Genomic DNA, 22234 nt, shown 5'->3' on the forward strand with positions numbered 1-22234 from the left:
TGCTTCTGAAATTGAAATGGTTCTGTGGTTTTACTGAGCTGCGTGTTCATGAAATGAGTAAGACTTATTTACACTAATGTGTTAAAAGCATAAACCGCAGCACAGTCAGCGTGTCAGGTGTGTTGCATTTGCTCCACAGGCTTCGTTTCCTTCTTTTGTTAAAAGAGATTGATCTTTTTTTTTTGTTGATGTGCAGTTCAGGGAACTCAACTTGACTCTGTGCCCGCCTGCCAGCATGTGGGGCACCTGCTGCTCTCAACTGTCTAATGGCCCCAAATCACATGAAGCAGCTTATGGGATCCTCAATGGATCGGTCAAAACAGATCTCTTCAGCGACAAAGTGCATGCAGCCTACAAGTTCAAAGGAACGTCCATCGCCTGCAGTAAGAGAGAATGAATGTTATCAAAACGTGTGTTTACTTATAGCAGCTTGAAAAGTTTGCTGTGCATTTAAAGAAAATGTATTTTAAAATGTCAATTGTACAGTCAGTTGTGTGTAAGTTGTGTGTAAGGATCAAAGATGAAATAGAAAAAGTCTCAAACATGTTCCTTTTTTTTTTTTGCAGATACGTTGCTCAATGAAGAGAACCAGGGATCCGCTGAAGTCATAATGTAATTTCCTCTTTTTTCACTTTTGCTTTGGAAGCATAACACAGTGTTTCTGTCAACACCCCTTTCATGTGCTGCTTTCTCGATTGCTAGCCATGCTGTCGAGAAGTTTACTGTAATTAACTTTGACAACAAACAGGAAGCTGAGCTGCACAATTCTAGTCTTCAAACCCTGTGCACGACTAAACCCTTCCCAATCCCCATACCCACATGGTTTGACACAAAGAACGGGGCGCTTTAATTTGAATTAACTAAAAGACAGAAAACCGCACCTCCGGTATGTTTTTGTGTTTGTTACATTTCAGCATTTATACATTTTAGCAAGCGACCAGAAGTCAGTAAAGCCTAGTGTAAACCCCTGTACCATTTGTTAACAGAAAACTTTGACATCTCTGCATTGAGCTGAGCAGTGATCAACCACGTCGTCACTTTGCAGATCAAATGATTTGTATTTTCTGCACGCTTTGCTTTGTTAACAATCGGAGGTGGTGGGGCAGAAATCATGTTTCAAATGTCTGTATAGGAAAAGTCTGCTGACTTACAGAGAAGGTGCAAATTGGTGTTTAAAAGTCTGAATCAGAGCACAAAGACAGCTCAGATAATGCTTTAAGTCCTTGTGTATGAACATTAGAAACTGCTGGAGTCACATAAACAACCTTTCTTCTTGTAAAAAAGCAGTTTAAATCCATGTTTTATTCTAATGCCATGATGGTGTGTGTTCATTTGTGTGCAGCACTGAAGACAAAGACAAGGGGAGCACCGCTGAGGTCGAGATGAAGAAGGATTTCCGAGGCTTCAACATCACGTCGCCTGTGAGTCAAAGAGAGAAACAAACACAAAGATATACAAAGAAAAAGAAGGTCAAGGTCACCACTTTTTCTCGATCTTTTGACCACATGACAAAATACTCAAATTGTAATTTTCTTCAAGTTTTTTTATCAACTGATAGTTTAAGAGATGAGGTTAAAGGTTGAGTTTTTGCTAAATGAAAGTGGAGAAATAAATCTTAACCTATGCTCCATTTAGTAGCTTTTGGAGTAGCTTTCATGTCAACATGTGTATAGAGGTTGTACTTTCCAAATGAAACATTTTCTCACATGCTTTAACCTAGACATTGCGTCTGCACAGACAGTCCACCTCAGCAGGATTGTGACCACACTGGTTCACTCTTTGTCACATTTTAGCTTCATCTTCAAAAAATGTATTTCCTCTCAGAGACAAACGGAAAGAGAAACGCTTCAATGTGTTCTGCTGTGGGAAGTGTTGAATACAGTTTCATCTGCCGTCACTCAGAGCACTGATCATTTTTGAATTAACACCTCACCTCAAATGTATTGGAAAACCATTGACAATACTTACCATGAAGATACAATTAAAAGTTATAATTTCTTTTTTTAGTGACAGAGATATTATAATTGCAGTTAACATGCAAAATAATCGAGATATGTGTGATAAGTATTGCGGAGCGGCAGTAGCTCAGTCTGTAGGGACTTGGATTTGGAGTCGAGTCCCAGTGCGGACCAAGCCTGGAAATTGGTCTGGTAGCTGAAGAGGTGCCAGTTGCACTTGAACTGAACTATTTTTTAATTTTTTTATAAGGATAGATCAGGTCATACACATCATTATTAAAAGTCAGAAAGTAAGAAAACCAGTGTTAGCAAGAATGCTCATTCATACATGTTCTCCGTAAGCAGTCAACAAACACAGACAGGTTAAAGTCTTTATATGTGATTTTTCACACTTAAATATAATATAAATCAAGTATATCCTCTGAAAATAACTCTGTGAGTCATGACTGTCTACAATGGGTGTAACACCCGAGTCCCACTGTCTGTGATGTTTTCAGAGTTTTCAGAGTCCTATCTTCACTTTGTTTACATCGTTGGGACGGCTGGATGACTCCTCCCCTCACGTATAAAAGTTGTTTAATTGAGGGACTAGAGAAAAGAAGAATAACATACTGTACTCACTGCTTAACTGTGTTTCTAGATCACGCTCATTTCAGGTAAATTTACATGCAGTGTGAAGATACGAGCATAATAAAGATCGCTAGCATTAGCATGCTAACACAACAATGCACCGCAAGTTGTTTTGGTTTCATGCTGGTGCTCAAGTACGACATCTACTGGATCAAAAAATCACATATAAAGCCTTTAATAGTGAAAAATAAAGAGGTCATAGAATGAAGAATGAAGAAAAAATGAATTCATGGTTCAACATGTTCAGTTTAAAAGAGATACTTCTGTGTAATAAAGCTCCAGCGAGTAGCCAGCTTCACTCTTCTTATTCTGTGTGTGTGTGTGTGTGTGTGTGTGTGTGTGTGTGTGTGTGTGTCCATTTTTAATTAGCGGCTTGCTTTACAGAAGGTTTTTAACCCAGTAAATGAGTAACTGTGTTAACATTTTCATTAAGGGGAGGGCGCTGGTGACTAAGCTCAGAAAATAGGTGATTGGTCAACCACATGAAAGTGAATGATAGCTGTGTTTTACAGACAATTAGAGGATGTGCTTTGAGAGCTGATATTTGCCCTCCTTACTTTCCTTAAAATAGAGCAATTAGTGTAAGAACCCAGTAATCCACATGCAGGTCTACTAATTACAGCTGTGTACAGCATGAGGCTGTGATGCTGCAGCGCACTCACAAGCAGAGCAGCTGAATGGATACAAGATGTGCAATAGATGGATGCCAGTGTCCCTTCAGCTAGCAGTTAACAGAATAATTACCTGTTGATATATGACTATTTGGTTTTAAAGCTAGTTCTTCCTCTCATCAATTGACTGGTCTTTGTTTCAAACTGTACAATGTCTAACTTTTTCTTTGTATACATTCTGCCTCCCAGACTACCACAAGTGGTTCTGCAGAGTCCGCAACCACTGTTCAGATCCCCCGAGTACTAAAAAAAGTCGCAAAAAGTACCAACAAAGTGTCCTGCACTTTTCTTAAAAACAACTCCATGTTCCAGGTAAGGCTGTGTTTAACCCCACCCTCCACCTACACCCTCTTGTAAGTGCATCATTTCTCCTGACAGGGAAGTTTTTATACTTCAGATTATCCTGTGTACAAATTTGCATGCTGTATTAAATGATGAAGAGAGGTAAATGTGTGTATTTTTGTGTGTGTTTCAGGAGGGTCCAGTGGAAGGCAGGATTCTCAATGTGGTGGAAATCACTGTCGGGAACGACACCATCGAAAACCTGTCTGAACCAATAAGGATTAGTTTTCACCATGATGTCATACCTGTAAGTTTGCTCGCTTTCTGTGCACTTATGTCTACATCAGTGTGATAAATATACACCTTGTCGTGTCTAAATATATACTTTGAAATTATACTATGAAATCAATTATAGAAAAGAAGCAGAGGGTCTGAAATTACTTTTTTTTTCTCACCTGCTTTTGTCTCATATTTCTGAAAGTTATTGGTCACTCAATTATGTGTCTGCCGTCTATGAAATCTATGTAGAAAGATATGGAAGTGACATTAAGTCAGTGGTACCTGAGAGTAGAAATATATACAATAAATCAATCATATAGCCTGACTTTATCCCTGACATTTAATTCAATAAATCCTTTATTGAAGTAATGTGAATTAATGTAAGAGAAAATCATCGGCCATGCTTAAAGGAAATTTGATCCTGGCACACACCACATTTAACCCAGCATTTGAAAGGTGCTTATTTCATATCATAGTGTTACATGATTATTTGGAAAATATTTCTGTGATGTTTCATTTTTAAACATTTGAGTTGAATATATTTCCTGAAATGTGTCACAGCCCAGAGTTTTTCTCCGACCTACACTAAGACACAGCAGGAATAAAAGTTCTGTTGTAACTGAGATATGTGCACTTTAAATGTCTAATCACTCGCTTATATAACTTGCTGTGGATGCTGTTGTGAAAACAAACAGCTCTACACTTGAATGATGTCAAGTCGGGTACCTCGTCAAAACAAAGAACGCAAAGAAAACTATTAGTTTAAAGCTTCTTTGTTGTTGTTACCTGAAACTGTTTTCATCTTAAGAAATATGACCTGAATATTAACCTGATCACAGCTGAAATGTATCTCTTCTGTTTACTTCAGAAAAGGCATTCAAGGAAATGTGTTTCATGGGACACCAAGAAAGGTCAGTACCCCTTGGAAATAAGCTCATTAACAATGTTATTGTAACATTTACATGTTATTTACTCTTTTATCTGTCGTGTCTTTGTGCAGATCCCTCTCAGGTCAATTGGGTGGACAAAGGATGTAAGACCCGCGTGAACGGAGGGAAACACACAGAGTGCCTCTGTGACCATCTGACTTTCTTCACTGTTCTAGTGGTGAGACATGCAGCTAATGCAATTTTCAATCAGAAACAGACAGAGGAAGAAGTTTGTTCATGACAATATCCTTAAGGACCTGCACATAATTCAAATAAGACATTAAAAAATGTAAGCTATTTAAAGTGCTTTTAATTGGCAGGAAATAAATACAATTAAAAAAATAAATAAACTGAATAGAAACAATTGAAAAAGAGTAAAATTTCATTTTAAGTGAATGTATAAAATGAAATATGTTATACTGTACTCACTTTGCAGATTGCAGTGTATTTATAATCACATTTTTTCAAAGTGAAGACTCAATGACTACAGAAACAGAGATGTGAACATTGAAAATCTCATTTGGTCCCTGACAGCAAATGGAACCTCGTCCAGTGCGCCATCTCCTGGCGCTGACTGCAATTACATCTCTGGGCTGTGCCGTGTCGGTGATCAGCTGCATTGCTCTCATCATTTTCCTCTACAAGAAGAGGTAAAACCTCTTTTTGATAGCATGTGTCATTTGAATGAAAAGATGAATACATTTTAACCCTTCAGTTACCAACTTTTTCCCGCCCTCCCTTCAGTAAGCGGTTTCAGAAGCAGTGCATCCTGATCCACCGCGGCTTAGCGATCTCTCTCGTCCTCCTCAACCTGCTCTTCTTCTTAACTGGGGTCCTGGCCAACGTGGGAGGGGAGTATCTGTGTACCTGGGTGGGGGCAGGCCTCCACTACGCCCTGCTCAGCTCTTTCAGCTGGATGGGCATTGAAGTTTTCCACACCTTCATGTTGGTTAAATTGGTTTTAATCAACTTCCCAAATCCAAAGCCATATGTGTGGAACCTAGTCGGCTTTGGTGAGTGTGTTAAGTAACATTTCCCAACAGATCTAAATCTGTGATTATTACATGTTTTTGGCAAAGATGATATTAACCTTCTTCCTCTTTTCCAGCTCTCCCTCTTCTTCCTGTTACGATCCTGTTTGCAGTCGGTGACATTTATGGGCTCAGAGAGGTGGAGCAAAGTGAGGATGAATCAGATCCTTATAAGATGTAAGCAATATTACAGATACAGATATTTGTTGTAAAGAAATAAGCAGTGATTTTAGGATATTATCACAAACTCCTGACATTTCAGGGCACTCAGGGCTGAAATTTTTCGTAACAGCCTTTCACACGTCTCTCAAAGTGAGAAATTCTCTTTCAGAGAGGCTCTCATAACTCAAGTGAATCTGTTTGGTTTAGGTGAGCATGCAGGAGGGGAGTAGGAGGGGTCTAATGGTGGCATGTGTGAGGACATGTGTGAGAGAAACTGATCAATGTGAACATCATCACCCCTTTCATTCTGACTCCACACAAACTTTCTATTATGGAGTTTGCAGAGAAAAGTATTCTAATATTTTTGGTAAATGGTTGCCCTCACACATACATACCACCAGGACAACATTTAGAATTCTTCAGGAGTGTAGTGCACGTGTGAAAATATTTCATATCCCTCAATTCTACTAGAAGCATGTTCGGCCCGTCACCGCTCCATAAGGGCAGCGGAGCCAGTTGGTTTTAACTTGAGTCGATGTGTGTGCTTCAATAGCTTCAGTAGTCTGCACCACAGGACTTGTGAAATATCAGTTTCATAAACTTGGCATTTGATATGTGTTTTTGCGATTATTTGGATTGTTCCTCACTGACTTTATTCTGTGATTCCAGGTGCTGGCTGAAAAATAACCCCAGGGCCTTGTCAGCCCACTACTTCACCATTGCGGTCCTTGCCATCCTGGTGGTCTCGGGCTTAGTTATGCTACTCCCGGTCTACAAGCAGATCCGCACCAGGGTAGAATGGAGGCAGAACAAAATGGTTTTGTTCAGCATCTGGGGCCTCAGCATCGTCTTTGGGATAACATGGGGTCTGACGTTCCTGGACTTTGGACCGCTCTCCGACTTTGTTCTCTTCCTCTTCTGCATCCTCAACTCTTTTCAAGGTCTGTGCCTGTTGGGTTATGTTACAGTTTAACACATTTGGACTTTCAGATTGCGGTTTGAAGTTTGCATTGAGTTGTTATTCTGAGAGAAAACATGTATTATCTTCCCTACTTTACTGAGACCTTAACAAAAGATTAAACTACAGAGTCAGTCTTTGGAGAAAGATGTTTTCACCGTCGCCTCAGATAATGTAACAGTGATGAAATGCTATAACTTCTTGTCTTAGTTGTTGTAGAAAAACTGCATGTACACATCTCTCACTGCTAAGTTCCACCAGATGAGTGTTCGGTCTGTCTCTGCCCTCTGCAGCAGATACTCAAGGCTTCTATTTTTGCCGGATGCTGGAGCACGGCGCAACAATTTATCAGAGAAAAGATCGAGCAGGAGAGGAAGTCAGACACCGAAACAACACTACAACATCCCATTTATTTTCAGAATAAAACACTCTGTTTTGATGGTCCAGAACAATGACCTTATGTGTGTTTGTTGATGTGTTTATAAGGGTTTTATACAGTTTTATACCACATACATTGTATTATCTTGCACTGTTGCACGTGTTGGGACTCCAGCTGTCAGGCGGTGGTGCTACGTGCTGCGCTCTGTGAATGCAGCCTGTGGGTGCTGACAGACGAGGGTGCATGGAGCCGTAACAGAGTGGAGCTGGCTCGCAATGCACATGTATCTGGTGGAAGTTCTGGGTTATTGTAAACTAGAGACTTTTCTAGAACTTAAGAAAAAAGTAAAGGCAAAAAAATTCTAATAAATTGCGTAGACATGCACAGGTACAAAACAATTGATAGTAGATCACAGAGAATAAACTCTGTTGAGAATTTGGTTCCATGCATCAAATTAAATCAAGCGGAAAGTCAGACCCTGAATATGTCTCTGCCTGTCTTTAATTGTCACAGTCATCTTCTAGATAAAGATTTATCACATTAATGAGTAATTACATCTTGGTTCTGTCCCCCCCTCCCCCTTAGGGTTTCTGCTGATGCTGCGGTTCTTCATTCTGGACCGGATGAGCAAACGGGCTGGTGGCTCTGCTTTTAGCAGCACCAGCTCAGGATCTACGAGACAACACATGCTACAGGCCCAGGAGAAAAGTTAGATAGACCTTCATCTCGATTTACAGATTCTACATTTCAAAAATGTAGAATCTGTACACGCTGTCTTTAGCATGGGACTAAAGTAGTGCATTTGTTGTCTGAGAAATATTAACCAATCACGTATCAGCAGGCTTTGGTGTATGCAGGAAAAATAAATCCTGGCTCCTACTAGCGGTAGACTGACAACAATTTACTTAGCCCTCTACAGAGAGTGCTGCTATCAATCTGTTCTAGATCAAAATGTTCATCAAACAATGAAACTGCTTGACGCTGTGTCGCTAAAGCCAATAAGTGTTGAGATTTTTCATGACTTCCTGGAATGCCTCAGATATGATCGATCCGACCTCCATTCAACACATGAATGGACAAACATTGTCTCCTCCTCTTTAGGGACAGATTTGACAAAAGCTTACATTTTTACTTATTGCAAATCTACATGATGATGCTGTTATTTCTTCACAAATTTAAGACCCATTAGTTGCAAGTAAAAAGTGGCAAGAAAATGTATTTCTTTATTGGTAGATACCGCTGAAGTAAACCAGAGAGAAGCATTTGTGTGACTTCCTATTTCCAGTTGAACTGAGATGCATCAGAAACAGATGAACAGGGTCTCCAAAGGGGCTGTAATGACCCAAACAAACTATTGAATTTACTTTTCAAATATATTTGGAGGGGCAAATTATGCTTCATTTGTGAGCTTAACACACAGTTGCTTCTCAAGTGGACTGTAAACCAGGCATTGCATTGAGAAGGAAGTCTTTCAGCACAGACCACTGGCTAACATCAGAACTCAGAGAAGTTAATTCAAAGATGCACAAGTTCTTTTCAGATGGTAGCCGAAAGGAAGCTGCAGCAGTAGTTAAGCTAAAGTAGACAATGGTCTTATCAAAGTGCATGATCGAATGGAGAGGATGTTGTTCTACTGATTGTGACTGTTGAGATTTACTGTTTCATACACAATACCTGCGTGGCAGTCCGAGGACTTGGTACTTTAATTTAATTATTATTCTCTAGATTATAAATCATCTCATGAGGATGGGAAACAAGATGTTACTGTTTTCAGAGCTACAGATGGTACTCAAAAGCCTGGAGATTGTGATATTAGTATGAACATCTTGCTGGAAGTATTTGATCAATCCTTTCCAATTTTGCAGTCAGAAGAGGTTAAAAAGAAACTTGATACTTTGATTTTTTCTTTCTTGGAGTAAAGAAGAAAAGACACCTTCACTCAGGAATTTGTAATACAGGCCAGGAGCCTGTTGAAAAGAAACCTAGACTGGGTCTAGTTATAGAAGGATTTATTTGAGATTTTAAACTGTAAGCTGGAGATACAGATACTGTTGATTTCCAGACAGGGGAACAGAGAGATATGTATATGATATCAGGTTACTGTGTTGTGATTTTCATTACTGTGTCTTTTAAATATATGAATATGTATATAATTATTGAATCTTTGAGCCTTACTTAAGCTTTTATATTTTCCATTTTTGTACTGTGCATCATTTGTTTTAGAGCTATTGGTGAGTAGCACTTTAGAATCATAAATGTACTTATAGAACCTCAGCATGTTGAATTTTACATTGTAGAGATTTCAGGTTAAACTTGTTGCATTGTAAGATAGTTGTTGAATGTTTCATGACACAAGGAGGACTTTTTCCAGACAATATTAAGACCTTTAATTAAAAAAAATCATTTTAGGTCTTTATCTTCAAAATGGACCAAAAAGCATTTCAGTGGTGTTAGTTAAAAGAACTGTACATTTCAATGGTCCAATGTGATCCAGATACTTTTTTAATTTCCTGCTGATATAATTTGAGTGAAGATGACCAGTCTGTCATCTGCAGCAGACCCACGTCAGTTTTTCAGTCACTGTGAGATTTGCACTTTTATTTTCTAAAGAGATATTTTATGTCCCTGAAATGATTTTGTATATATTTGAGTTTTTCCTGTATGTATATAAATATTGAATAAAAAGCCTTTTTTGTTTATAAAGTATGAAGTACTGTGAGTTTTGTCTGATTGTGACTGCATGGCTGCAAAGTGAGCACTGGTTGGAGGCTGGTTGTTTTCCTGCTCAGTCATTCCTCCTCCTTATCTCTGCCCATGTGTTTCCTCCCGGGAGGTTTAAGAGTTGTTGTTCTCTTCATTTGCTGCGTGTTAGCCAACAAAACTCTCCTTGTCTCTGCTGCGTACATCTTGTTTATTACTTCAATGCAGTAATAGACCATCCCTTTTTGGAAGAAGCTGTCTCCAAAAAGCTGAAATCAACAGTTCTGATACTTTAAACACTTTTATTTACACCACAGACACTGCAGACTTGGCAGGTCAAAGTTTGACAAATATAGCCTCAGACCAGCGCTGGGGTCGTACTGTCAAACATAAGGAAGACCATAAAGTATCTCCATAAAATCATAGAGCTAATGGTACGTGTTCCCTGTTGAGATGTGTATAACATTAATGTCTGTCACTGGGCAGCTTCTCTCTTAAACACATGACTAATTTAGTTTTGTTTTTTTTAGATATATATCACCAGAACTGAGATCATTTTAGCTCTCTTAGCCTGAAGGAGAATCAAAGGGGAAGGGGTCTTCACTGTGTCACCCTTTATAAGAAATCCTTTTATCACTTGTGTGTGCTTGCGTGTGTGAACGTCAGATAAATCACTGACATGATAATGGCACACACAGTTCTGCCAGGCCCACCCCCCTTCTGCCCCATGCTCCTCACAGGACTGCTCTAATTACATGTCCGGTCTTCACACACTGGCAGCATCGAGCTCAGTGTCAATCCCAGTCGACTCTTGATGTCCATGCTGTGACAAAATGTGGGGGAAATGGATTTTAAACCAATACAACATCATGCTTCATCTAAGATAATCAGCATTAATGTTGATTTTCAGTGTGATCGAGTGATTTGTATGGTGCTGCTGAATAAGCTTCAGTCTCAGGAATAGGTTTTCTTTATAGCTGCTAGTCTGGTTTATACAGTTTACTAAAGCTTACTAGAACAAATGATGAGCTTTACTTGATGAGGCTCATTGCTTTTATATTGTTTCCAGTTCAGTATCGTAAAAAAAACAGTTGGTCAAACTAACTGACGGATATAAAAGTGTTTCAGTCAGTGAGGAAATGTGTGTCCCGAAAAACAGTCCTCACACTTGTTGTGACTACTTCTGTAGTAGTTGTTGTTTTTCTCTGTAAAAAAAAATGTAACCGGTGAATATACAAATAAAGACATGTGCCAGGGGTTCAGAGGGAGACAAAAAGAAATAAAGTAAAACATGTGAAATAATAAAACTCCTACAACAAAATGATCGTTTAAGACAATTCATTTTCTACTATGCTTTTAATTTATTCTGAAAAAAATGTTACAAAATTCTGTTACAAAATAAACTTTTATGATCATGAATTTTAACAAGTAATATGAAATAATAATAATAATGTAACATTGTTTTTATCCTGAACTTTTGACTTTATTCAAATAAAACAGCTATTTTTTGTAATGAAAAAATAATTGAAACAACATTGCATTGAAAATAATTTACAGTCTTTTCAAAAAAAGGAAGTAATGCATAGTGTAGCCTAGGGTTGATTCTTTTCTTCTTTTTTTTCTTTTTTCTTTAGATAACAACCGTTGTTTGACAACAAGAAAATACTAAGAGAGGAAATGACAAAACATTGTCACATTTTCTGCTGATAACATGTCTACACTCCTGCACTTTAACGTATGTGTCACTGATTGCACATCTCCCTATGTCAATACTGTCCATTTACAACTCTGTTTTTGCACATTAACATTTAATCTTTCATATTTAAGACTAGTAATGCGACTAGTAATAAGTTAAATCCTGGTTGTATATATTCCCATTCTTAGTTTTGATATTTTTATTGCTTATTTACTTTGTATTTAATATTCTATTGTGTTTAAATTTGCTAATATTGTGTGTTTGGATAACCTGCTGCTGTAGGGATCAATAAAGTAATTATACTCTATTCTATTGTAAATGAATTTGAAGTAGAAACAGAAAAGTATTAATAATGGGTATTTGTCTCGGGTGAAGTGCCCAAGACAAATGTCTCACCTCGTGGGACAAATAAAGTTAATCTTAATATAATCTTTAATTAAAGGGTTTTTCAAGGCTTTGTTAAATGCACATAGTCCTGCTAGCTTTCTTATTTGTGAGTGTTTCAAAGAACATTTTCCTTTCATTCTCAGATTGGTGAATATTGGGTTTTGTTTTAGACCATTAGCATGAATGTAAAAGGAGAAGGTTAAAAAAAGATAACCATGCTACTTCTGTCATTATATTTTTCATTAATAAAGAGTAAAATATTTTTTATATAAATTAATTTGAGTCCCACATAACATTTCATACATATGTTCAAAATCAATCCAAATCATTAAAAATTAATTGAGAAAAGATGAGGCCTGTAGTTTTTACGTCAGCAGCTTCATGTGACGTCACCAGCTGAGCAGCCAGTTGTTTACTGCTGCTGCTGCTGATGCGTTTGAGGACGGACACCGAGTTGGCTGGCTGTCAAAACCCGAGCAGAGAGGAGGTAAACCAGCACCAGGTAAGACCGGGAAATGTCATTAACAACAGTCTGTTTTGCTAACGCGAGATAATATGTGTCATTGTTACGGGAACAAACAAACACGGAATAAGAGAGAGGGGACAAAAGGGAAGTCAGGTCTGTGCTGTCAGCAGATGTAGCGGCAAGCTAACAGCAGAGATGTTACCGGAAGTGAGGATGTTCACATTCAAAATGAAAGCCAGAAAACCAGATTTATTACAAAAATGATGAGCAATATGTATCAGAAACAGAAGCAGGGTCATTTTAACGAGGTGACATTTCTGGTTTTGGTTGCCTCCATTAGGATTCAGATGAACGATGAGAAGTCTGCAGGTCGAGAAAACCGGACAATAACTTTTTTGAATTTTTTGCAAAATAGGTGTGTTGTTTTAGGTTATCATCCCGTTTTATTGGACTACAACTAGCAAGTGTATAAAAGCAAACCTGTATATTATCATTGTTTTGCATTTGCCAGAAGAAGCTGTATCTGTAGAAGCAACGACCACTCAAACGCATCTCCAACATATCTACACACATGGATACCTAATTTACAGAATCAGACACTGAAAGCTTTTCCACATATTTTACTAACATACGACTTCTCACCTTGGTGACTTCTCCTGTGAAATGTCAGGTCACCGGAACCTCTGACAAACCTGCCCAATGCACTGAAATCTTTCAACATGTGTGAATTCTCACCTGCTTCTTCAAAGAGCTTTTCTTGGTGAATGATGGGTTTTCACCTGTTCCAGTTCTTATGTGATATTTCAGGTTTGTCCTTGAAATAATCTTTTTTTTGTGCTTTTGTGGCCCTTAAAGCCCCCTCTGTGAGATATGTTACTATGGCTAATGCAAATATACTTGACATGACTTGGTGAAGGTAAGACTGACGGAAATAGAGAAAATAAAGTTGAACTTGTTGCGACTGTTGCTTTATTTTGAAAAGTGAAGCGGAAGGGAGGTCGGTAATGCTGTGTAGCTTGATGCCGGTGTTTCCGGGGATGCTTTGAAACGCTTTGTTCATAATCACGTTTATATTATTGTGACACACATAGCACTCATATTTCATACCTATCATCGCATCAGAGAATAGACGGATCCCAACTTGAAATATCTTATGGTGGACTACTACACAAGAAGATACTACTCATAATACTTTAACAGGCAGGTGGTGTGTGTTTTGTGTTTGACACAGATTTGGAGAAAATAGATGAATGAATAGAAACCTAGATATAATTATAATGATCTCCTTAAACATATTGTTTTAAGACTAGAGCTTGTCTCTATTACTAAGGGAATATAAAACTACTGTAAAACTGATAATGCACAATTATAAGAAAATGTGAATAATGCCTTTCAAAATCTCAAAAGTCAGGGAAACTTAAAGTTAAAAATATAGAAATCTGAAGTGGTAGAGGAATCATGGCAGAGGCGCTGGGCTTATTTCAAACCCAGAACATCACAACCTTATGAAAAGCACTTTAGACCTTTGTGACCTTTTACACACCCAAGCAAGCAGTTAACAAGGTTTGCTGAGCTTGTAAGTGATTTTTTTAAGAGTGTTAAGCAGCCTACCATCAAATCAAGGTTAAGGATTATTTCAGCAGAGCTATACAATTATAACTGAGTTGAATATATTAGTTTTTTATTTCTGGCTATAGCATGTGAACATGAAGTATCAGGGTGTACTAGTACATAACTCCTGACATCTCCTTCACGATTGTTAACTGAGCTTTATGAGACTTGACGCACTTCACAGTTTGACACACGAGTTCACACACTGACATAGAGAATCACACCTCCAAACCACTCCAGCTGATAGTGTGAATGAATGTGCAGGAGGAAACTGCTGTGTTGCTCTCCACATGCCTGTTGTTGTTGTTATGAGATCGTAGTGAGTCACTGACGGTCTGTGATCATCAGAAAAGCAGGAGGTGTTTAGTGGGTGAGTTTGCTTTGAGTTCATTCACTGATATGAAACCGTCTTCAGACTTTTTACAACACATCCATTTGATCCTTTTAACATAAATCAGTGGTTAAATATGAACCGAGTGAACTAATGACCACTGATTCTGCTCCTTCATCATTCTAAGAGAAAATGACCCTACTTCTTAGTATATTATTTATACTTTTTTTTTTCTCATAGGTTTTTGGTGTCAATTGTTAGTGTTGAGGCTTGCCCCTTCTAAATGACATGGGGGGAAATTATGTTGCTATTTCAAGGGAAGTAAAGAAGTAGGCTATTCCTTAAGGTGTGGCTTCCTGTGATTGTTGTTAAAATGTTGCTGTCCGTGTTTTCTGCTCTCTCTCGGGTTTTAAAAGTTACTACCAAGCCTCTCCACCCGAAGCTCACCTGTTGTGATAACTGAATTTATAGGGATTAGGCTAAACGACGTTACAAAGCAGCAGGCAGGTGAGAGTGAGTAACCATGGTGACTGTCTGTCTGTCAATCAACACTGTCCCGCCCCCTCTATGAATTAAACTCTTCTGTCAGTAAAACTTACTTTGATCATGTGTCACAGAATGAACACACTCTGTATTATGTTTGATTATATATAAACCAAACTAAATGATGTCATAAAAAACAACAAAGGCTGCAGAGCCTGTATGAAGCTACAGCTGGAGGAACTCTGCAGGACTAAAATAGAACAGAAACACAAGAACTTGAAGTCTACATGTTTTTAAATGAATGCATCACAGCGTGAAAATGTTCCTGATGAACATAAAAAGAGGACACATAACTAAATCATCATTTCAAAGTGGTGAGGAAAACCTTCAAATTGTTCATAAATATTGATCAAATTGAGGGAAAGACATTTCTGTTGCTAAAGATGTTCTGGGTGAGAGACCTCCAGACCTCCTACTAAGATGTTTTTCAAATAGATTAAACTTGTCAGCACAGTTTTTGTGCATTTAAAAACATTATACAGGGAAATAAGTTTGGTTGAACTGGTCAGTAACTTACAAATTTGTCTAAAGATCAGTATGAAAAAAATCGTGATATGATATTTTTCCCATATCGCCCACCTCTACTTATTCATCCCACGTCCTAATATCTAGTCCAAAGAAAATTGTAACACAAGATTCTCTTTTTGGAGTTAAAGTTTCTCTTTTTCTTGACCAAAAATGACATCCAAATCTGTTGGGCAGGTTGTTTCCAGAGAGGGACGGGGGGCCTTTAGCGTCCACTTGCTTGTCCTAGGCTGCTGCTGGTTCAGCCCTAAGACGAAACAACATGGCCGACAATGAAGAATCCAAGAAGAACGACGGCAGTGCTGGTCACACGTCCCAATTTCTGGAGCCGCCCAAAGAGAGCATGCAGCTCAAGAAGGAGATCTCGCTGCTCAACGGAGTCAGCCTGATCGTAGGAAACATGATCGGCTCGGGCATCTTTGTCTCACCAAAGGGCGTGCTCTTCTACAGCGCCTCCTACGGGCTGTCGCTGGTCATCTGGGCCATCGGGGGCTTGTTCTCTGTAGTGGGGGCCCTTTGCTACGCTGAGCTGGGCACCACCATCACCAAATCGGGGGCATCTTATGCATACATCCTGGAATCATTCGGGGGCTTCATCGCTTTCATTCGTCTGTGGACGTCTCTGCTGATTATTGAGCCGACTAGCCAGGCGGTCATCGCAATCACATTCGCTAACTACCTGGTGCAGCCTCTCTTCCCGACGTGTGAACCCCCATATGTTGCCTCCAGGCTCATCGCTGCAGCCTGTATATGTAAGTACAAGAGCTTGTATGATATTTATGCTGGATGATATTATCAAGCTGGCCAATCACAGTATCCACATTTATGTTATTTCAAATGTGTTCTAATATTTAATTTAACGAAACATCTAAAGCAGATACAAGTGCTGGGGTACATTCAGTAATGGTGTCGCAGAGCAAGTAGGGACTTCATAGTTTAAAAATATTCTCAGCTTTTCGGACCTGCTCGGTGTCCCCCGTAGTTATTTTATCAGGAGTAAAACATTTATCCAATAAAGTCTGTGACACCCCCCTGTCCCTCTCTCTCCACAGGCTTACTGACATTCATCAACTCTGCCTATGTGAAGTGGGGCACCCGTGTGCAGGACATCTTCACCTACGCCAAGGTGGCCGCCCTCATCGTCATCATCATCAGTGGGATCGTCAAGCTGTGCCAGGGTAAGTGTGTGGTCACACTACATTCCTCATTGAAAGACCTTCTGTGAGCTCGTTTAGTCGAGTCATGTCACTTTTTCTGATACATCATGGGCTTAAACTGCTCCTAAGAAAGTTTGTGTCCTTAATTTGTACTCCATTTCAGGCTACACCACCAACTTTGAATCATCCTTTCAGGGATCGTCTACAGACCCTGGGGACATTGCTCTGGCGCTCTACTCTGCGCTCTTCTCCTACTCCGGCTGGGACACCCTTAACTTTGTAACAGAGGAGATAAGGAATCCTGAAAGGTATTTTCTTTTCTGTTTTTCCTTTTTCAGTACAAAGTGTATAAAGCAGAAGCAGCAGGTCAGAATACTTGAATGAGCCTGTTAATGATCTTGATGTTTCAGGAACCTGCCGCTGGCCATCGCCATCTCTATGCCCATCGTCACCATCATCTACATCCTCACCAACGTGGCTTACTATGCTGTTCTGGATGTTAGTGCCATACTGGCCAGTGATGCAGTGGCAGTGGTAAGTAAAGTAGCTGTAAGCCCTTTTGGACACAAGATGCACAAATTGCAGCGGTTAAATCGGTTACTGTCTGCTGTAGACTTTTGCAGATCACACTCTCGGCGTGATGAGCTGGATCATCCCCATCGCTGTGGCTCTGTCCTGCTATGGAGGCCTCAACGCCTCCATTATAGCGGCATCCAGGTGCTTATCCTGTTCATTCTCATTTTCTCTGGCTCCGGTTGTGCTTACTTAATATATGAGCGGTATAAAAGTTATTTTATTTCTTTCATGTAATCCATGTTTGTTGTGTCCAGGTTGTTCTTCGTTGGCTCTCGTGAGGGTCACCTTCCAGACGCTCTGTCCATGATCCACATTCAAAGATTCACTCCCATCCCTGCTCTCCTCTTCAATGTACGGAAATGTATCTATAGCCCTTTTCAGACTGCTTTTTTTCCGCAAAAATTCCGTACCTGAGCTCAGCCGTCATCACGTCTTTGTATATTCATACTGACTCCGCATTGGCGTAATATTGGTGTCCCAGTCTTTGAATTTACATTGTGTTTCAGAAGCACAGCACAGCTATAGCTGCCCCACTGGCTCCTCTGATACAGTATCTCTCTTACTACTTCCAAAGATGGTACAGAGGGGGAATCCCCCCCCCCCGCAAACATCACAGGGGCGTAAACATTGCAGATGGAAACCGCAGTCTGAATAAAACTAATGATATGTAAATGTTAGAAGAGGAGATACAGGAAATGTTACTTCACAGTTGTTACAGTGGTTATGATAGAGACTAGAGGTGGGGGGAAAAAAAATCGAGATTCTTATCTTCTGAGGTAAAATCGATTCATAACTTTCAGAAATCGTTTTTTTTTTGTTTGGCTGATCAGTCACTCCCTGCTAAATGCTAAGGCTAGCTCTTTAACTCAAATGCAGCAGCAAGAAATTCAGCCAGTCTCACAGATGACTGGAGTAGATCCTTGTATCCAGAATCGTTTTGAATCGAAAAATAGATTCTGAATCGAATCGTGACCCCCAAGAATCGAAAATCGAATCAAATTGTGAGACACCCAAAGATTCCCAGCCCTAATAGTGACTATGCTAAACTTATTTTCCATTCTAAAAAAAACTTAGGTTTAAGTTAAACCAAAGAGGGGACAATAATGCAGTCCTTTTCTTCTATAGACGTTTTTTTTAACAGTTTCTCCCTCACTGTCTCTCCTCTGTCCTCTCTCCTGTCCTCTGTGCAGTGTGTGATGTCACTGATCTACCTCACAGTGGAGGATGTCTTCCAGCTCATCAACTACTACAGCTTTAGTTACTGGTTCTTCATGGGTCTGTCCATCGCCGGGCAGATCTACCTCCGCTGGAAGGAGCCTGACAGACCCAGACCGCTCAAGGTCAGAAAGACCAGATAAACATTCCTGTGTTTTCCTCTGCACCAATCCATTTATTCATTATTTGCTAAATGAATACATTAGAGTAGCATAAAACATCTTTAAAATAACTATGTCCATATTTATATTGTCTATGTCAACAAGTCAAATAAAAGCTCCTTATTGTCCAAGCATTTGAAAAAAAAAAAACAAATAGGCCATAATTTGATCAAATAAAAATGAATGAAAGGAGGAATAGATAACTATTGAACCATCATTAATAATCATGTAATAACAACATTACTCTTTCTGATATCAGTTTCATAAATGAGATGCATTTAGTGGTTTATTAAAAGTCCTCGTGACACATTTCTACACTTACACTGAGAAAACACAGTTTATACTTCTTTATCCAGTTGACTGTAAACATTTTAATGAACTGACCAGGTCAAACATTTATCACATAGAAGTCACATAATGGAAGCAAAGATCCTTTAATGAAATATGTTTTTAGTTGTGTATTGAGCTTCTCAGTCTGCCTCCTGATTTCCCTCCTGCAGCTGACGTTGGTGTACCCGGTCATCTTCTGTCTGTGCACAATCTTCCTGGTGGCCGTTCCCCTCTACAGCGACACCATCAATTCTCTGATCGGCATTGGCATCGCCCTGTCGGGGGTTCCCGTCTACTTCATGGGTGTCCATCTGCCAGTGTCCAAACGACCACCTATCATCACCAAGCTGCTACGTGAGTCGACCTACACATTGTCCAGCATCCCAGCAACAGGGACACACGTATTGTTTTTAATGACTGAGCAGGCTAACATGTCGTCTCTTCCTGCAGGTTCTCTGACTCACCTCACTCAGTTCACCTGCTTCTGTGTACTCACAGAGCTGGACAAAAGTGAATAAATCCAAAACGTCTCTGCTTCCTCACAGCTGACAGTCACCAGGGGAAACAGAGGAGAAAGTCTACTGTGAAAAAAAAGGACTTTGTCCCTCTTATTAAACTATAACTGACTTGTTTACAACACTGAAATGCTGCCACATGATGCACACAGACACCTGCAGATTTATCCCAGGTTTCAATGACTTTCAACTGTCAACATGCTGTACGTTTGATTCCTTCATCACACTCTTTAATGACCTCAACTATGAATGATTTGCCTTTTTTGTCCATCATTTAGTTGTATATATATATATATCTATATATACTTTGTAAATAAGATGTGCCTGTGAGATTTGACAGGAGCTGCACACGACCACAGGGACCTGATAATGATGCAGAGCGATGAATTAGAAATTAAAAACAATATTATATGCAGTATGTGTGAGTGAGCATACCACCCTGAAGGATCTGTCATGTTTAAGTTCTGGAATGGAAAAGGGAATCAAATATATTTATGAAATACGTTGTGTGTGTGAAGCTACGAGAAGATTTATCATCCCGACAGTTTCATCGACTTTAAGTGCCGTGCGTTCAGTGTTTTGTTTGTGTTTTTTTCTTCTTCAATTTAACTTTGGTTTCTTTTTCTTTGTTTTGTTTTTTTCATTTAATGTATTTAACAACTTTTTGTAAACATTTGAAGCACTTCCAAAACCGATTTTCCCATTCGGTTATGTTTGCTTTGAACTGTGCGGCACTAAATCTTGTTTTTTCTCGACGTCTTACAACGTGCTGTATTAAAGACACTGACAGATGTTCTGACTCAGCAACAGCTGGGCTCAACATAGTAACTCAGGCATCAGCTGCAGTGCTCTGTCTTCAAGTCCAGTTGATTGTTTGACATTTGCACATCTTCTCTTCTCGATTGTTTCATGTGAAGAACTCTTACAACACAGTGTATTTAAGAATCCACATTTTTTAATTTCACAATAACTGAGTCTCTGCAGTCAATGAAATCTTTTTCAACACATTGGGAATAAAAGTGAAATCTATTTGAGTCTTTGCTTAGTGCTTTTGTCACAAATCTCAGAAACACACTGGTTTATTTAGATACTGTGTCATGTAATCCAGGGGGAAGTTAAAAAGGGGAAACTGCAGCTTTGATGTGGGTGAATAAATTCTACATTTTTGAAATATGAAATAAATGACTCGAAATAAGTGACTGCACATGCAGTTAAGTAGACTGAGACTATACGATGTCAATGAAAAGGTTTCTTTTCATCAAATATGTCAACTTGTCCTCTGTTGTTTATGTTTGTGTTGAAGTGGTTTGTAGGAAGTCAGAGAAGCACTTCCTTAATCCTGGATGGGAAAGTAAATTACTGAACAAAAAAGTGAGTCACAAGATTTTATACTTACTAAAAAAAAGGGATATTTTTAGGATCTTGCAGTCAACGTGTTACTGACCTTCCCTCGTCTCAGGACAATGCAGTGTGAACAAAACTTTGTGCTATAAAACTTTTCATGTTATCTTGATTTTTTGGGTTAATCTTAAATGGCTCAGTAAATGAACAGGCTATGTGGGTGAGGGGCATTGAGTGGGTACACTTTAAAGCATGCGAAACACGGGGGGGGGGGGGGGTCAAGTACTGAGGTCATGTATTCTAAAACCAACAAAAAGAGAGACTGAACATTATGGAGCCTCTAAGGGGACATGGACAAAAAAAACAATAGTTTAAATTTTCTTAAGGTTACAGTGTACACCAGAAACAACGTCCTGAGCAGGAGAACATTCCTGTGTTCACGAGAAGCAGGATGGTATTGCTTTAAACATTCTTGTCCTCACAGCAGCTTTTAGAGTAAATGAGATAGTTCCTGGTATATCTCCTGGTTCCATGAACTTAATATTTGTTTCATGTTCATTATAATTTTAGGGGAATTTCAAATTTAAAAAAATAGTTCTTTAAGGAACACTATAAGTTGTAGTTTGATAATCAGGTAGTGAATGTATTTTTTCTGAAGGATACATCGCCCAGGGATAATCACTCAGTCTAAATCAGTGGTTCCCAAAGTGGGGGTCGCGAGATGCCTTCCATAAAAAATGTAAATATTTAAAAGTGCATAAGTATATATTTCTACCCATTTTTGTAAATATACAAAAAGTAGTCCAATGTCATATAAGACAGTATCATTAAGTGAAATGAATGTGTACATATTTTCTTAATACTACAAATGTCTAGTAACAGGGCGACACAGGATAGTTATATAAAGACAAGATATTTGGTTTATAATTACCTTGTTTCTTAATCAAATATTAGGCTCACTTTCAGTGTTCGAAATTAGTAAAATGTCTGACGATGTTTATAAAATGTTTTAGAAGTTGGTACATGAACTTTGAAAAGAGTAAAGGTTGAAATTGTTACTCTACTTGAGCACTGTATCCAAGGAGACAGAGTGCTCATGCATCTCCCTGCAAAATAATGTTGCAAAATGAAGCCCTTATTTTAGCCCTGACACATTAGAGATAAGAATCATTTTCCAAATGTTTCCATCTCCATTATGGAGGTACAACCTGTTTCATGTCTGACCCGATCATATGTGTAGGATGTGCATGATCATGTAAGACAAATTCACACAGATGTTTGAAGTTTATTTTCAAAGTTTTCTTTTTATACACATCTACATATTTACAAAAAGTTTCATTCAACAAGCATCCAAGAGAAACAATCAAAGAGGATTTTCTAAACCACACATACAACAACGCT

General features: G+C 38.9%; 2 protein-coding genes across 3 annotated transcripts in view; both read left to right on the forward strand.

Annotated features, from left to right (window-relative positions):
• adgrg1 (adhesion G protein-coupled receptor G1) overlaps positions 1 to 9985 on the forward strand; it is a 21446-nt gene extending 11461 nt beyond the window's left edge. For both annotated transcript variants that reach the window (XM_061042551.1, XM_061042559.1), the window contains exons 4-15: positions 197 to 383; positions 567 to 612; positions 1343 to 1421; positions 3449 to 3571; positions 3735 to 3848; positions 4689 to 4731; positions 4821 to 4927; positions 5284 to 5399; positions 5494 to 5762; positions 5858 to 5957; positions 6612 to 6883; positions 7865 to 9985. In XM_061042551.1, the coding sequence (XP_060898534.1) occupies positions 197 to 383; positions 567 to 612; positions 1343 to 1421; positions 3449 to 3571; positions 3735 to 3848; positions 4689 to 4731; positions 4821 to 4927; positions 5284 to 5399; positions 5494 to 5762; positions 5858 to 5957; positions 6612 to 6883; positions 7865 to 7992 (1584 nt within the window). In that variant the 3' untranslated portion in view covers positions 7993 to 9985. The remainder of the gene's footprint in view (positions 1 to 196; positions 384 to 566; positions 613 to 1342; positions 1422 to 3448; positions 3572 to 3734; positions 3849 to 4688; positions 4732 to 4820; positions 4928 to 5283; positions 5400 to 5493; positions 5763 to 5857; positions 5958 to 6611; positions 6884 to 7864) is intronic.
• A 2475-nt stretch (positions 9986 to 12460) lies between these two features.
• On the forward strand, positions 12461 to 20526 carry slc7a6 (solute carrier family 7 member 6). The gene is made up of 10 exons (XM_061042582.1): positions 12461 to 12564; positions 15716 to 16290; positions 16591 to 16716; positions 16859 to 17003; positions 17106 to 17229; positions 17309 to 17412; positions 17526 to 17622; positions 18462 to 18611; positions 19148 to 19331; positions 19428 to 20526. The coding sequence occupies exons 2-10, from the start codon at positions 15801 to 15803 to the stop codon at positions 19493 to 19495; spliced, it is 1488 nt and encodes a 495-aa protein (XP_060898565.1). The 5' UTR covers positions 12461 to 12564; positions 15716 to 15800; the 3' UTR covers positions 19496 to 20526.
• Positions 20527 to 22234: the final 1708 nt, after the last annotated feature.

This window comes from Labrus mixtus, chromosome 1 (assembly GCF_963584025.1).
Source record: "Labrus mixtus chromosome 1, fLabMix1.1, whole genome shotgun sequence".
Classification (NCBI taxonomy): domain Eukaryota; kingdom Metazoa; phylum Chordata; class Actinopteri; order Labriformes; family Labridae; genus Labrus; species Labrus mixtus.

What these genes read in the sequence shown, in the direction of transcription:
- slc7a6 (XM_061042582.1), top strand. Translation starts at nt 15,801, where the DNA reads ATGGCCGACAATGAAGAATCCAAGAAGAACGACGGCAGTGCTGGTCAC. An exon ending in CATCGCTGCAGCCTGTATAT is followed by an intron (nt 16,291 to 16,590) that starts GTAAGTACAAGA and finishes CTCTCTCCACAG; the next exon opens with GCTTACTGACATTCATCAAC. An exon ending in TATCATCACCAAGCTGCTAC is followed by an intron (nt 19,332 to 19,427) that starts GTGAGTCGACCT and finishes CTCTTCCTGCAG; the next exon opens with GTTCTCTGACTCACCTCACT.